General features: G+C 39.6%; 1 protein-coding gene across 1 annotated transcript; it reads left to right on the forward strand.

The window, feature by feature from the left end:
- The first annotated feature begins 3192 nt into the window (after positions 1-3192).
- rbm17 (RNA binding motif protein 17) lies at positions 3193-15224 on the forward strand. Its single transcript, XM_053650707.1, has 13 exons — positions 3193-3332; positions 3956-4084; positions 5326-5442; positions 5592-5758; positions 5855-5970; positions 7188-7238; positions 8254-8380; positions 9704-9855; positions 10019-10075; positions 10362-10432; positions 11079-11177; positions 12572-12644; positions 14712-15224. The coding sequence occupies exons 2-13, from the start codon at positions 3962-3964 to the stop codon at positions 14813-14815; spliced, it is 1257 nt and encodes a 418-aa protein (XP_053506682.1). The 5' UTR covers positions 3193-3332; positions 3956-3961; the 3' UTR covers positions 14816-15224.
- The last annotated feature ends 1786 nt before the right edge of the window (positions 15225-17010 follow it).

Below are 17010 nucleotides of genomic sequence, written 5' to 3' on the forward strand. Positions count from 1 at the left end.
AGTGGACAGACTAAACAATCTAGAGTGACCTTGGTCTTATTGTTATCTCGCGGGGGGGCAGCTTGACTCAGCCACCCTTATAAATGGCTCCTGATGGTTAAAATTAAGGCCTTCCTTGCGAGACAAGAACCTTCACCATTTGAGTCATGAGTAAGTTTACATTTTCCTGTATTTCTAGTTTATAATTTATTTTCATATTTGCTCTATATTTCTTATTTTATATATATATTTATATTACTTGAAAAGCGGTTTACTGTACTTCCGACTTCTTAATATCATTACAGTTCTACTGTCCTGCATATCCTACTATTCTGTTTTTTTATAGAGAGTTTCTCTATTACTATAAGATATTATAATATCTTATTACTCCTTTTTCATTATTCTTATAAAGTTATTCATGTGTGTGTATGAGAAAGAGAGAGTGTGTGTGTATGTTGTGTCTACTTGCCCGCCCTTGACTGTACGAGCGTGTGTGTGTGTGTGTGTGTGTGTGTGTGTGTGTGTGTGTGTGTGTGTGTGTTAGCACTCCTCAGCTCAGCTCGTATACCTCTTTTTGCCTTTTTTGACTACTACTGCTCTTAAAGATCTTTAAAGTGTAATTCCAATTTGTCAATGTTCGCCTAATCCCGCTTCTATGTGTCTACGTGCCCGTCGTCAGTCCTTCCTCTCCCCTTTGCTGGATGCTAGGTCTCCCTTATGTTTATTTTATGACATTTTTTATCCACAACAAATTCCTGTAGACATACCAAAATACTGGCTGTTGAATGACTCCCAGTCTCCAGATTCTTGGCAGAAGAGGACTATTCCAGCATGATAATGATTCAAAGCACACAGCCAAAATCATGCAAGAGTTTCTAGAGATGAAAAACATGAAAACTACGACCTGGCCAATTATGTCGTCTAACTTGAATCCAATTGAAGACCTTTGGGGTATTTTAAAGAGAAAAGTAAAATTGTCTCTGAAGAATAGCAGAACATCTCTCCAGAAATTTGTGCAACCATGCTAAGGAGGCTTGAGTCTGTCATCAAAAATAAAGGTGGGCATATGAAGTATTGAAAAAATGAAAAGATTTGAATCCCAGTAGTGAAAGGTGTACTCAATTTTGTTGCATTGAGTACCTACTACTTACTGCATAATAAGCATACGTATGCTGTGCAATTCAGAATTTCCTTGCTATTCATAAATTTTTACGACTCCATTTCCTCACATTCTTGAATTTTGCAGAGCAGAAAATGCATGTCTATACAGTTCTGGCCTCAGGGAATGGCATTCCATTTAAAACCACACTGAGTGACATGTTATACTCACTTTTACAGTCTGTCTGCCACCACAACAGCATCACATTTCACATTCCAGCTATTTAAAATAATAGCAGCAATTACATAATATGCTCATAAAACATGAATTAGTTTACTGCAAGTTCTGCCAACTGTCTCTGTTCTAGCACTTTTATCTCATGAATGTTTATGTTTAAAGCAGAGGCCCTGAATTGATGCATAAAGATATGATTTAGAAACTAATTACTGCCATTGCTACAGGTTTATAACACAGTTACACACTATGGGGGAGTCACAGATAACAGGTTCCATTCAAAGAATCAAGCATTTGTTATGGCCACCCCATTCCCTGACCTAAACCCCAGTGAAAATCTGTGGGCTGAGCTGAAGAGGAGTCCACAAGAGAGGACCGAGGACCCTGAGGTTCTGGAGAGATTCTTTATTGAGGAGTACTCTCAGATTCCTTGCTCTATTCAAATTCATTATAGCATTATAGAAGCTTTGGTGCTCTTATGTTGGTTAAAGGAGGTTGCACAAAGTACTAAATGCACAAAGTAATAACTGTAGGGGTTTCATATATTTTTGATATGGTCTTTTTATTTCATTAGAATAAATGGATAGATTTATAGAATAGATTTCTCTTTTTTATCTCACTTTTCATATCCCATTTTACTCATCTTTACAAAGAGTGCCAATAATTTTGGTGCCGACCTTATATTTTTCCCAAACATATCCTCATATCCGAATTATGTACATTCTCTTACAGCTTACTAGGTCACAAAAGATATTCACGTTAATGACTCAGTATGAATGATTAAGCAATTTAAGTGATCAATTAGCCAAGACCAATAACTTCAGCTGGTTCTTTTCAGTAAGCTGACCCAATTGAAAAGAGCAGCAAGTCCCTTTACTAATGTTGATGTCCACAGTGCTTTTGGTAAATGGTCTGCACTTATATAGCACTTTTATCCAAAGCGCTTTACACCGTTTCTAATTCACCCATTCACACACACACTCACACACCAATGGTAGCAGAGCTGCCATGCAAGGTGCTAGCATGCCATCGGGAGCAACTTGGGGTTCAGTGTCTTGCCCAATGACACTTCAGTATGTGGAGTCGTGTGGGCCAGGAATTGAACCACCAACCCTACGAATAACGGACAACCCGCTCCACCACCTGAGCCACAGCCGCCCATGCTAGTGGGCATGTATGAAAAGCCATGCTTCCCCCCAGCTTTCAGCTGTGCAGTTTTAGGGAGCCTGTAATCAGGTTCCTGATCTTGGCTGGCAGAAGTGCAACCTGATGTGGCCTTGTGCCATTGTAGGTTTGCGTGTTCTGCATTCTAAGATGCTTTTCTGCTCACCATGGTTGTAAAGAGTGGCTATTTGAGTTAATTTAGCCTTCCTGTCAGCTCAAACCAGTCTGGTTATTCTCCTCCGACCTCTCTCATCAACAAGGTGTTTCAGAACTGCTGGTCACTGAATGTTTTTATTTATTTATTTATTTAATAAAAAAATGTTTTATTACAAACTCTAGAGATTGCTGTATGTGAAAATCCCAGGAGACCAGCACTTTCCGAAATACTTAAAACACCCCATCTAGCACCAAGTTCAAAGTCACTGAGCTCAAATTTCCCCAACTGTTCTGATGTTTGATGTGAACATTAACTAAAACTCTTGACCTGTATCTCTATGATTTGCTGCGTTGTGCTGCCGCCACGTCATTTGGCTGATTGGATAACTGCATGAAAGCACAGGTATATATATATATATATATATATATATATATATATATATATATATATATATATATATATATATATATATATATATATATATATATATATATATAGGTGTTCATAACAAAGTGACCAGTACGGAGTTATATAGATTGTGCCACTAGAGCGCAGCAAAGCAACGAGCAAAGGCTGAGGATAGTCATCATTGTGGGACTTACTGATGACGTCATGTAGACGCGACAACAACGCGACGGCGCAGTTTTAGCTAGCATGTTGTGCTAATTTTGTGGAATTTACTGAGCTCTTTGACTTTTTGTAGGTATTTTTTCTTCAGTAGAGTGTTTCCTAGAGGAAAAGTCGAGCCGTTTTTCAGAACACTGCGGTTTCGTTGCACATTGCGGTTTTGTTTTGTGTTTGTTGGCTGCTTATTTAACTGCTTTTCCCTTCAGCTAGCCAACGCTGTAGCTATGTTTTAGATATTGGACAATGTATTGTTATAAGGTTAATAGGTGTAATAATACCAGATACTTGATACCAAACATATTTGCTGGTATGAAATTGTAATTTGGATAGCACATTGAGTCATGGTTTGACTAGAAGAAGTGTGTTCATCTATAGCAGTGTGGTGTTTAATAATAACAACATCCAGACTTAGTTATTAGGGTTGAAGTACAAAAGTGTACTATACAATATAGGAACTAGTAACTTCTGTTAACTATGTAGTGCATTATATGACCAACTTAATATTTAGCTCTTTAGACACACCAGAGTGTACAGGAATGATTTTTACATTCTGTTTCCTGCCCTAGATGTTTAACAAGGAATCATTTGAGAGTCTTTTTGGAAAGTCTAATCACCAATTGTTTGAGAATCAAAATGAATATTTTGATAAATCGGTTGCGATATAATTTTTCTCCTTTCCACATGTCTATGTGCAGGTTAACATGTCTCTGTATGATGATTTGGGGGTCGCCACCAGCGATGCAAAAACTGAAGGCTGGTCGAAGAACTTCAAATTGCTGCAATCGCAGCTTAAAGTGAAGAAAGCTGCCCTGACACAGGCAAAGGTACACGTATGTGCTCATATGTTGTGATAAATTATGCCGTGATGTTCATTTCTCAGAGTATTGTGAGTGTCATGAGTAGCTCTGAACTGCATGATACATAAAATCGACTTCCACAGCAGTTGTCAGAAAAACAAACAAAAAAAGGCTGTTATGTGATTGTCTTTTTTGTTAATGATTAATTGCTTTAGTTAAAGGGATAGTTCACTCACAAATGAAAATTATGTCATCATGTCGTTCCAAACCCATAAGGCTTTGGTTCATCTTCGGAACACAAATGAAGACGTTTTTAATGAAACTTGGGAGATTTATGTCCATCTGTTTACAGTCCAAGTAACCAAAAACTTCTTAAAGGCATCCTAAAAGTAATCCATGTGGCTCCAGTGGTTTATCTCTGACGTGCGAATCACGAGAGAACCACGACGCGTGCGTGTTGTGTTGTGTTGTGTTGACGCAAGAGCTACGTGGAAATCGTCAGAAATCTTTGTTACAATGATTGCTCTATGTGACTCGGTTTGTGTACAGTGTCCCTCTTCCTCTGCTGTAAACAGTGCAGCACTTCCATATCCTGCTGTATCGTGAGAACTGTATCGGGAGATATTTTGTGAATAAAGACTTAATTTGAGGTCGTTTTTTTTTTTTGCGCACACAAACGAAGCATTCGTATCGCTTCATAAAATTGGGATTAAACCACTGGAGTCAAATGGATTTACTTTTACGATGCCTTTATGAACTTTTTTGGAGCTTGAAAGTTTTGGGAAGCTTGGAAGTTATAAATGAATCATGGTTGAATCTTCCAGCAGAACAAACTGTGCTAAAACATGCATCTAAGCTTTGACATGGCATTCCCAGTCACTTGATCTAAAAACTATTTTGGACAAAAACTAAACATATATTGTAAAGTTCAAATGAAACAAAATATGTTGAAGCCTGTTAATTGTTTTCTATCTGCAGTAATAAATTGCATGACACGAACAGAAGAAATGTTTACATTATCATTATGAAATCCTGATACTGTGAATATGCAAATAAACTGCAAATGCCCCTTTATGTTTGCCTGCTAAATCAGACATTTGCATATTGGAACCTGATTGGCCTTTATATTTTATGACCCAACAACTCTTACCCAATTACATGTTGAATGCTGTAACATTTTTCCCTAAAATGATTTCATAGTACAAATGTGTACAGCGACTTGAATGTTACCGAGTTCTTTGTTCACATGAATCATTAATGTTTTGCAGACGCAGAGGATGAGACAGACAAATGTTCTAGCTCCAGTCATCGATCTGAAGAGGGGAAGCAGCGTAGATGACAGACAGATCTCAGACACGCCTCCACACACAGCAGCAGGGTTGAAGGTGAGGACTGCATGTGCAGGATTTGTCTTTAGTTACAACTTTTCACAAGGTGGCACCAAGAAATGCGATCGAACATATTAATTATGTTTATGTTAAGTTATTCACGTGTTCTACATAACAGCATGTGTGTGTTTGTGTGCATGAGACAGGACTCTGCACCCGCTGGCTTTTCTTCAGGTGATGTCCTGATCCCGCTCGCCGACGAATATGATCCCATGTTCCCCAACGATTATGAGAAGGTGGTGAAAAGACAGCGAGAGGAGCGCCAGAGGCAGAGAGAGCAGGAGCGGCAGAAGGAGATCGAGGAGAGGGAGAAGTACGCATGTATTCTGCACTAACCATACAACATGTACCTCCCGTCCTTTGAAGGTCGTTGAACCGTAAAGTTCTCTGGTGTCTTTCACTTCTGAAGGAAGCGCAAAGAGCGTCATGAAGGAGGAGGAGGAGCACCCAGCGGGTTCTCTCGCTTCCCTGCCGAGGCAGACTCTGATGAAGAAGAGGAGTATGAGAAAGAGAAGCGGAAGAGAGGTGGGTGTCTTCTGAAACTTCTGCACTGTTATCACTTGCTGTTTCTCTCTCTTACTGTCTTACTTGCTAGCTATGTTGCACAGGACAGATCTGGGTTGTTGTTTTTTGAGAATGTCAAATTGACATTCTCAAATCAAATGCATTTGAGATGTAAGGTATAATCCACGGCTAGGTGTGCATTACATGATTTTAACGCACAGCATGCAGGCAGAGAAACACCTGACACAAAGTGGAATGCAATTAAAATCGTGTAACACACACCTAACCGTGGATTATCCCATTTTATACCATGGTCATTTGCCAGCGTTGACAAGTTAAAGCTGTCATTGATGTTTGCGGCGCCAAATTTGTCTGAAAGGATAAAAACAATTGTAAGTTTTTGTTCTATGTTATTTTATTTAGGCTGCTAGAAATCTGCCTGCTCTAAATCATACAAATAGATAAAGTAGTGCGACACGATTACATTTATTTGCGTCAATTATAATAAATAGTTATGAGATTGTGCGCGTGTGAATTACCTGCGTCTGTATCACATCTCGACTGATAACGAAGCTGTGAGTTTAGCTACTGTATGCGGCTGTAACTGTATATTACTAATGTTACGGTTGTTTCTAGAACGGTGATTAAACTGACAGGAATGACCTGTACATTATATGGTTTGAACGCACACCTTCCAGCCAATCAGAATCGAGTATTCAGACAGACCATGGTATAAATATCTTGCTTCGACAAGTTATGGCATTGATGAGTCCTGTCCCCTCGATGCGTTAGAATACTGATGTATTTAAGAATATTGACCCGAATATCAAAATATAGATTTATATCGTTTCAGTTCATATGTTCATCTGACCTGATAGTTCAGGTGGCATGAGATGGTAAATTGTGCCATAAGAGGAATAAACCACTGCATTACACAACCTCATCGTGTTTTATTCCATACTAATTCAATTATTGTTGATCTATTCGAAATGCAGTGGAAAAGAAGACGGTGTATGTAAGGGTAGTGTACTAAAATCACTCACTTTTTGATCTTTTTAATATTTCTGGAAAAGAAAGAAGAGTTTGATTTTTTTTTCTTCGTTACAAAATGGCTGAAAAGTTTGATAAAATACTCCATCGCGAGAGGTGGAGGCTGATCTTTTCATCCAGCTAATGAACACAATTCTACTTTTCATTCCATATGTCTTATTCTGACCGGCGTCTTGTTTGGCACACAGTTACGGGTGGAGCTGCGATTGCACCTCCATCATCTCTAATGGAGAAGGACTGTAAGTAAAATTCTGTTTCTGTTGTGTATTGTTTACAGCTCGTATTGTTTACACCCCCGCCCCCCCCATGTGTGTGTGTGGTTGCAGTGTGCAAATGTATTGTACGTGATTGCTAATATTATCTGCCACAGTTGTAAGACAGCTCACATGTTGGAGTTTAATCTGGTCTCCACTAGGTTGAGTCGTTGTCTCATGATGTGGCCGGTTCAAGACCTGTCTTTATTTTGTCAAGCAGGTGTTCAACAGAGCCCATTTCTAAAAAGTTTGCAAAAGAAATCGTTGCCTCTTTAAGGTTTCATAATTTAAAATGTAGAAGTTCATGCACACAAACTATTTCCCAATCTGCACTAGGGTACTGCATAGTACAGTCCGTACAGGATTTCACAGAGGTTTTTTATGATTGTCGCGGAAAAACTACTTGAACTGGCGAAATTGCCATCGTCTTCCACAGTGACACTTGTTGGTAAATGAGACCTTTAAGCTGTACTCATGTTCGATGCACGTGAATTGGACGGGGATTTGGCTGAATGCGTGATGTGATCTGACGCATTGTGAAGTCACATGACACCTCCTGGCCCAAGTCTGCGTTAATTTATAAAAATTGCACGCTCCTGCAAATATTGCGGAGCTTTCTTGATTTTGCGTTAATTTCTGCCATTGCAAATTCCTGGAGAAACTGACAGTATCTCACTTTGTCACTCAGAGCTTCTGTAGTGGTTTTGGACCTAGCCAAAAGCCAGGGCCTACTTGTCATGCTAACATCACTTATTTAAAACAACAACAAACAGTCATTGTATCTTCTCAGCTTCAGTACTTTATCCAACAACCTTTTGTGGTGCTTAGGCGTTCTTTAAATTGATATTAAACTTTTTATATTTGGGTTTTCTGACAAATTCAAAAGCGAAGGACAGAAACCAGAACGAAGTGTGTGTGTTTGTGAGCGTCCATCAAATTTAAATTCAGTCTGTGGTAGAATGTCACTGATTTTCATGCTGTGAGTGTTATCTTGTGTCAGCGTCATACTCGTATGATGATGAAGGCCGCCAGCGGTCCAAAGCAGCGATTCCACCCCCTGTTTTTGAGGATTCTGAGAGACCACGCTCACCTCCAGGACCCACCAGTTCCTTCCTGGCCAACATGGGGTCAGTGTCATTGCTGAATGCTTATTCCTTACTTTTACCTGCTCTTTCCTGCTTTATTTAACAAATTATTTTACAATTTAATTATGCATGAATACTCGGATATACCTTTTCTCAAAAAAAAAGCATGATGGACACAGGATATACAGTATATCATGAGATACACCATACTGAGAGAGAAGTTCATCTATGGAGAATCAGGAAGCAGCTACAGCTTCCCTAAACACATAGGACACGTCAACCTGGACACGTCGTGTCCACAGTTTGCTTTTTCAATATATTACTGAACTTGATTCAATGACAGCCTTTATTGTCACACATACAAGTATAGTGCATTTAAATGCTTTTCTTTTGCTTGTCATAATTTATTATTAAAGTTTCTGTGAAGTGCCTTGAAACATGCAGAATTATGCGATGTCTTCACATAGTTTCCACTGAAACAGGAAGTCAGGGTGGGACATATTGAGTGGCTCCTTCCACTTTTTAAATAATCAATCGCGTTTTTCGTACCTCACAGCCCGGGCTAAGCCGTACTTGACAGCTAGTACCATGGATTTTTATGATGTTGCGGGCGGGACACCAGACTCAAGAGAGCATTTGATTGGACAGAAAAGCTGAAGTGCAGAATGATGTCATCAAAATTGTTGATCCGTATCCGTGGTAGAGAGAACGCATATATCTTTTAAATGCGAATTTTGCCATAGAGATAACCTTAAGGCTAACCTATTCATACTAAAAGCCATAAAACTTCATTTATGATTTTATGGGGACTTTAAAGCTGGAGTCAGAGCACAGGGTCTGCCATGATACAGCACTCCAGCAGCAGAGAGGGTCAAAGACACTGAACGAATCACTTTCCTCCTCAGATATTATGGCGAGAGAATCTGATTTACTGACTGCTGATTGTTCTGATGTTTTATCAGACTATTTATGTACAATAATATTACTGAGTCAACCAATTCTTTCGCAGAATTCTAAGTCAGCAGCCGAATGACTACGTTTGTGGTAATGGGGGAAATGACGTACTTTTCATTTTCGTATTTTTTGTAACTGAAACGGTCATTTAGAACACTGCTCATTTACCTCATTATGAATTATGTTTAACATACAGTGGTCAATTTTTCACAAAACACATGCCGCACAAGGTTGCAGGTTACAGTTAAAGTAGTTTAAGTATGATATGACAAACTTTAGATAAGTCATTAACTTAGTTAGCAAGGCTCACTATCGTCTTGAGTTTCAGTTGTATTGTCCGATGTGTCACTGTGTGTGTGTGTGTGTGTGTGTGTGTGTGTGTGTGTGTGTGTCTACCTCTACGTACTGCAGAGGGACGGTGGCTCACAAGATTATGCAGAAATATGGCTTTCGGGAAGGCCAGGGCCTGGGCAAGCATGAACAGGGGCTTAGTACAGCTCTGTCAGTGGAGAAAACGAGCAAACGGGGTGGGAAGATCATCGTTGGAGACTTGACAGAAAAGAGTGAGGCCTTTTGCACACTCACTACTCAAACACTCCTCAACTTTCATACACAATATAAGAATTTTATTTAACCCGATGTTGAATAAACTGATATTCAAGTTATCATTTTTAAGAACATGTTTAATCATTTGTGACTGTGTGTGTGTGTGTGTTTGTTTCTCAGCTGGAGGAGCCAGTCAGAATGCGCCTGAAACGCCTGCCTATATTTCAGGAGCAGCAGGTTTGGCTTCCGTAATGCATTACTCTCATAGCTACACATCAGGCTTTTGTCTTTATCTCGCAGACATCCATGTCCTTACCTTGTATCTTACCTGCTATAGCTTACGAGCATGGGCCTTTATATTTAGCACACTCCATGTAAAATGTATGGCAGATCGCATCCTACAACAGGACTATCTCCTCTAGCCCTCTTCAAAGAGAAATACTAGGCTTCATGTCTGTTTAATCGAAAAAACAATTGTGCTATAACATAACATAAGGTTCCTGCTATATTCCTTTGTTGGCAGATATGAAGAAGAATGAGGTCAACCCTCTGACTGAGATCCTCAAGTGCCCTACGAAGGTGGTGTTATTGCGGGTAAGTGGTGTAAGGTAGCGTGTGTGCACATGAAAAGTGAACGCCTATGTACTTTTGACGAGCTCAAAGGGATAGTTCACCCAAAAATTAACATTCCATCATCAATTACTCACCCTCATGTCTTTCCAAACGAAGACATTTTTAATGAAACCTGGGAGATTTGTCTCTACGTTTAATGGACAAACAGAAATACAAGGGGACGTGGAAGCGCTGCACTGTTTACAGCAGAGGAACAGGGTACACGAGCCGAGTCACATAGAACAATCATTGTAACAAAGATGTCTTCAGACTTCGACATAGATGAGGACTTGTCTGCTCTCGCATCACAACACACAGCGTCGTGGTTGTCTCATGAACGTGCGTCGGAGATCAGTGCGGAAGTGAAGATATTTTGTGAATAAAGACTCAAATTGATTTTTTTTGTGCACACAAAGCAGACATATCGCATTCAATTGGGATTAAACCAATGAAACGTTTTGGAGCTTGAAAGTTTTGGTCACTTGGACTGTAAATGGAGGGACAAATCTCCCCGGTTTCAGTAAAAACGTCTTATGGGTGTGGAACAACATGAGGGTGAGTAATTGATGAAAGAATATTAATTTTTGGGTAAACTATTGCTTTAACACGTGTGCGTGTGTGTTTGTAGAACATGGTGGGAAGAGGAGAGGTGGATGAAGATCTAGAAGCTGAAACAAAAGAGGAGTGTGAGAAATATGGCAAAGTCATCAAGTGTGTAATCTTTGAGGTGAGTAATTAGTGGTACAGGCAGTTGATGTGGATCACAGCTTAAATTCTGTCATTACTAGAAAAGACGCCAATCTTGGATAAAACAGCAAAGCAGATGGTAAAGAAAGCAGGCTAAATGTACTTTGTTAGTGTGTGGAAATATAATGTAGACTAAATGAAGTTAATTCTACGGTCAACTGCACAAGAGCATGCTGGGAAAAGCCTTTTATAAAACTTCCTTTTGCTTTAACGAGTTCCTGCATACTCATGAAGAGATTCCTTTTATAGTTATTTTTGTTGTTTATTAAAACTAAATAAAATTTCAATAAAATCCTTGCACCGTCTGAGAGTGTAGCGCTGGGGTTGCACATCACTATCTAATCCCATTCAGCTAGTTTAGAGTCAGATTAGCAGTACGTGCATATTGTTGTATTGCAGTTCGGTGCATCCTTTGCTGCACAAATAAAACCTCTTCAGAAGAGCGATAAAGGCTTAGTGGTTAGCACGTTTACCTTGCACCTTTGAGGTTGGGGGTTCGATTCATGCTTCTGCCCTGTGTGCAAGGAGTTTGCATGTTCTCCCCATTCTTTGGGGGTTTCCTCCCCCAGTCCAAAGACATGCGTTTGTAGGCTGATTGGCATTTCCAAATTGTCCATAGTGTGTGAATGGGTGTGTCTGTGTTTGTGCACCCCGTCCAGGGTGTCCCCCGCCTTGTGCCCCAAGTTCCCTGGGATATTCTCCAGGCTCCTCGTGACCCTGTGTAGGATAAGCGGTACAGAAAATGGATGGATGGTCGACTAGTGAAAAGTTAACAACCAACAAGCCAGATTTTAAGTTGCATTACTGTCTTTAAAAAAACATATTTTACCAAAATCAAAGTACACAACACACACATCATTAGAGACAACAATTACATGCAGGATCATGTAGATGTTTTTATTGCTTTGAACATCTTATTTTAATGCCATTCATGTAAATAAATTGAGATGCTGGAATTGTTCTCGTGGTGATAGTGATGCTAACTCAAAGACCCAGACCTACAGTGGTGCTTGAAAGTTTGTGAACCCTTTAGAATTTTCTATATATCTGTGTAAATATGACCTAAAACATCATCAGATTTTCACACACGTCGTAAAAGTAGATAAAGAGAACCCAATTAAACAAATGAGACAAGTTTATTATACTTGGTCATTTATCTATTGAGGAAAATGATCCAATATTACATATCTGTGAGTGGCAATGTATGGATAGATCTAGAACATTCTAAAGGGTTCACAAACTTTCGAGCAGCACTGTATGCGTGTGTGGAAAGTGACCAGCTGTTTTTGTGTCACTGTTTTTGTTGAAGGAATGGCGCAATGTGCAAACTCATCTCAAATTTTTGTCTACTTTACATTTTGTGTGTGTATTCAGATCTCGGATGTGCCAGATGATGAAGCGGTGAGAATATTTCTGGAATTTGAACGGGTTGAGTCGGCCATTAAAGGTGAGCATTTTCCTCTCCACATTTTTTTGTGTCTGTAGCTGGTACACTCCAAATTAGGTGCCTTGGTTCTCTTTCCGCCTCTCTCTTTCTCATCATCTCTCGTCTCTCTTTTATTATTTTTTTTTGTAATAAGTTACATCACGTCCACTGCAGAGTCATATCCTCCAGAGAACTGGCAAAGCAAACCAGTTCACTTTATTCATTCAATCACTCGCTCAGACATGGACTGTGGTAGCTTGCTCACTAAGGTGCTGTAGTGACCAGAAGGTTGTCCGTTCAAACTCCAAGCCAGTTTTGGGCAGTTCAACCCTCAAATCCTCAAATCTGCTGAAATCTTTGCTTTGATTAGATTTTGTATTACACGTAAATAGCTTTGTATAAAAACTAATGCCAGGTGAATAAAATAAACTTTAAAAAAAAAAAAGGGTAATGTGTGTTTTGACAAGCCTTTTAGTGGACGTAGTAAGTGTGTTATTCAGAATTAGCTATAATTCTGCTTCACCTCTTATTAGTACATGTATTATAGATAAAAATGCCTGATACGGTAAACTGCTGGAGATCTGTTACAGTGGAGGATCATGTGTAATTTTGGATCACTTCAATTCTAATATTTATTTAAAAACCTTTACTATCTGATGAGCATGAATGTTCAGATCAGGCCTCTCCAGAAAACAGACCATCCATGGAATTATTAGAACAGACTTGGAACGACGCAGCTTGCATGACACGCACTTGAGTGACAGATAATCTGTAATGGCTGTAAACAATACAACCTGCACTCTTCTAAGAATGGAAAGAATGAAGGTGCTCTCAGGAGGACATGGAGGTGTCTCTCACACAGAACATAAGACCTGGAGGTATTTATAACTGTAGTTGTGCATACCAGGAAATAGGTAGTTTTTATTCTCATCATCCTGCGGTTAGAGAAAATAATAAAATCAGAGCATCTGCACTCTTTAATTAGTTAATAATGAAATTTGGCTACCAAATGTAATCCTTTGAGCATTAACCAAACTGCTTTGCAACAGGAGAGCACATTATGGTTACTAATAAAATATACGCTTGTCCTCTTTTTACTTTATGATTACGGCCTGAAGTGTTTTATTCCTCTTATACCAAAGCCATTTGTTAATGAACAATGCAATGGAAGAAAAAAGAAGAGTTTATATATTTGCTTTTCATGTTAGGGAATGTCCGTGAGACATGTTCCGGTTAATACTTGCATTATAGTGTCTATAAAGTCATTCCCTCACCAGCCCTTGTTTTCTCTCTGTTGAAGTTGATGAGACAAAAAAAAAATAAATAAAGGCACAGCTTAGTCATGTTACTAAGAACGGAAAGTACAACATCCTCTGTCCTGAACTCTTTCCTGTTACTGACTGAGCTCTGACACCTGAGACTCCTTTCATAAAGGTTAATAATAACAAACAGTTGCTTACAGAAAACTTCATTAACTCTGACATTCTTCCTTGTTAAATAACAGTATGTTTTTAATCACTTTATTATCATGCGCAGGTTATGTGGAGCTACTACCGTACAAGTAATGCGTTCGAACAAGCACATTTGAAGTACAGCTGGAACTAATGTCTGGGTCATGCTCTTACAGAGAATTAATCCTCACCTTCAGATTCCAGAACTCAACAGCATGTTTGCCTCATGCCTCTGGAGTTGGAGGTTTGAATCCTGCCGCCACCCTGTGTGCGCAGAGTTTGCATGTTCTCCCCATGCTTCGGGGGTTTCCTCTGGATACTCTAGTTTCCTCCTCCACTCTACAGACATGCGTTGTAGGCCGATTGGCATCTCTAAATTGTCCGTAGTGTGTGAATCTGTGTGATTGTACCCTGCGATGGTTTGGCACTACGTCCAGGGTGTCCCCCCACCTTATGCCCCAAGTTCTCTGGGGTAGGCTCCAGGCTCCCCTGTGTATGATAAACGATTATGGAAAAATGGATGGAACTTATCAGGGTTATATAAAGGTTGTGAATGAGTCTTCTTGTTTACAGATACATGTGTATGGACGTGTGCCGAATAACCTGTATCTGGGTATGTGTACATTTTCTTTTTCAGCCGTGGTGGATCTGAACGGAAGGTATTTTGGAGGCCGAGTGGTGAAAGCCTGCTTCTATAACCTGGACAAATTCCGTGTGTTAGACCTTGGAGAACTGGTGTGAGTCACACACGCAGCATAACATCCCTCACTTTGTCTATGTGGAAATTCCAGGAAAATAAAACGTGACCCTTTTTTTTGTACATAGCATGGACGTTTTTTTTTATTTTTCATTCTAATATTGTTTATGATGCACATTGGAATATTTAACCTGCAACCTGAAATAGATTTCTTTTTGTTAATGGATTCCCTATGTTCTCACTTCAGTGTGTATTCCAGTGAACAGCTCATTCTTGACTCTGAATAAGAAGCATACTGTGTTGTAGAAACCAGGAAATAAACAGTGTATTTTGGAAACCTAAACTTTTTTTTTTATCTTATCAAACCCCACATCAGTGTTGTAGATTTGTTCAAGAAGGAAATCCCTGGGAAGTGGGTCTCATGAGGAAAGAGTTTAAATATGTGTGGTAGATGTCAACTGGAGCAAGTGGGATTTCTCTTACTGTCATGCAATGCTTGTGTGTTCTAGGAATCAGGATTATTTTAGAAAGATGCTCATAATGTTTTCCTCCCATGAATCATCTCAAAGACTGAAATTGTTGGCTTAATTTAGTAGTCTGTTTTAAATGTGCTTTAGCTTTAGTCCTTTCTTTTTCAAGCTCCATGTGCTTATTTTCAGGTGATCCATATAAAAATGGTTTACAATGTCCTGTCCAGGTTTGGAGAAAAGAACATGAATGAAAGTGAATGAGACCTGGTTCTTTGGTTATGCAATGCCACTCACCTGTCCCCCTGTGAATCTGTAAAGTAGGGAACCTACATACGGCTGATGTCATCTCCGCTCCTGTGAGAGCTTCACACACGCATCTGCAGACTATTGATAGACCCGAGGCCTGGTTTATCTGTCCCTATCTTGAGAAGCCATTCCAGTCCATTACACTTGTGATGAAATTCTGCAACATTGAATAAAACTGCATCCAGATGGAGAACAATCAGATCGTACAGTCCTGACAGGAAAAGGACAATCGGTGCTGGATGAAAAAGTAGAGTTAATACCAGTGTTTCTTTTTGAACACCTTGTGAACAAAAAGTTGGAATAGTGGTTCACTGAATATTCTGACAAAGACCAGGGTGTCTCTCATCTAATAATATAGTAATCTAAAAGAACACACATTTAACATTATAACAATGCATTGTCGAAAGAATCGGTGTGTGAGGTGAATTATGTAGCTGTGTTACTTTTCTAAAACGGTGTCACTTATCTAAGCTGTTATGAGACGTCTTGGGGGACTCACTGAAGTACCGGTCTACACCATGGGAATTTGACTTGGGACAGAACAGAGAGATGCATCTTCGTGTGCTTTAACAGTAAGAAAGAGAGACACACACAGATGTCTATAGCTTTAACCAGGGTACGTCTTGGTGATCATTCAGGCAAGGCAACTGGTTACACAGAATGGTGGGAAAACAATAAACATACATTGAGTAGGAGTCCTGTATGTAGAAACAGCCCGTTGATATGAGAGACTTTAAAGGCCAGACTGGTTAGCGCTGACAGGAAGGCTGTAAATGTACAATTATAGATGGTTTTGGCTGCCATTTTTGTAAAATATGAAAAGACAAAAATGTAAATGTAATTATGTTTTATTTACACCCAGCATTCACTTTATTAGGAACACCCATACAGCTGCACATTCATACAGTTATCTAATCAAACACTCACTCAAACTGGACAGTTGAAGATTAAGATAAAAATCACTTGGGCTTTTTCCAGTCTTCAGCTGTGCTGTTTGAGTGAGTCTGTCCCCATGATAGCCTCAGATTGCTGTTCTTGCCTGAAAGGGGTGGAACTCAATGTGGTTGTCTGCTGTTGTAGCTCATTCACCTCAAGGTTTGAAGTGTTGTGTATTCTGAGATGCTTCTCTGCTCACCATGATTGTTAAGAGTGCTTATTTAAGTTACTACAGACTTCCTGTCAGCTCAGACCAGTCTAGTCGTTCTCCTCTGATCTCGCTCAACAACAAGGTGATTCAGCCTGCAGGCCCTGTGATCATAGGTAGGTTTTTGTTCCCCTCGCACCATTCTTTGTAAACGGTGTGAAAATCTCAGGAGAGCAGCAGTTCCTGTAATGCTCAAACCAGACCATCTGGTACCAACAACTGTGCCACGGTTAAAGTCAGAGATCACACTTTCTTTTTTCTTCATTCTGATGTTTGATGTGAACTTTAACTGAAGCTCTTGACCTGCATCTGCATGATT

Source organism: Ictalurus furcatus, chromosome 19 (genome assembly GCF_023375685.1).
Source record: "Ictalurus furcatus strain D&B chromosome 19, Billie_1.0, whole genome shotgun sequence".
In the NCBI taxonomy this organism is placed as follows: domain Eukaryota; kingdom Metazoa; phylum Chordata; class Actinopteri; order Siluriformes; family Ictaluridae; genus Ictalurus; species Ictalurus furcatus.

Coding starts and splice junctions, on each gene's coding strand:
- rbm17 (XM_053650707.1), top strand. CDS start 3,962: ATGTCTCTGTATGATGATTTGGGGGTCGCCACCAGCGATGCAAAAACT. Junction 9,856..10,018: donor TGGAGACTTGACAGAAAAGA/GTGAGGCCTTTT, acceptor TTTGTTTCTCAG/CTGGAGGAGCCAGTCAGAAT. Junction 12,645..14,711: donor GGTTGAGTCGGCCATTAAAG/GTGAGCATTTTC, acceptor TTTCTTTTTCAG/CCGTGGTGGATCTGAACGGA.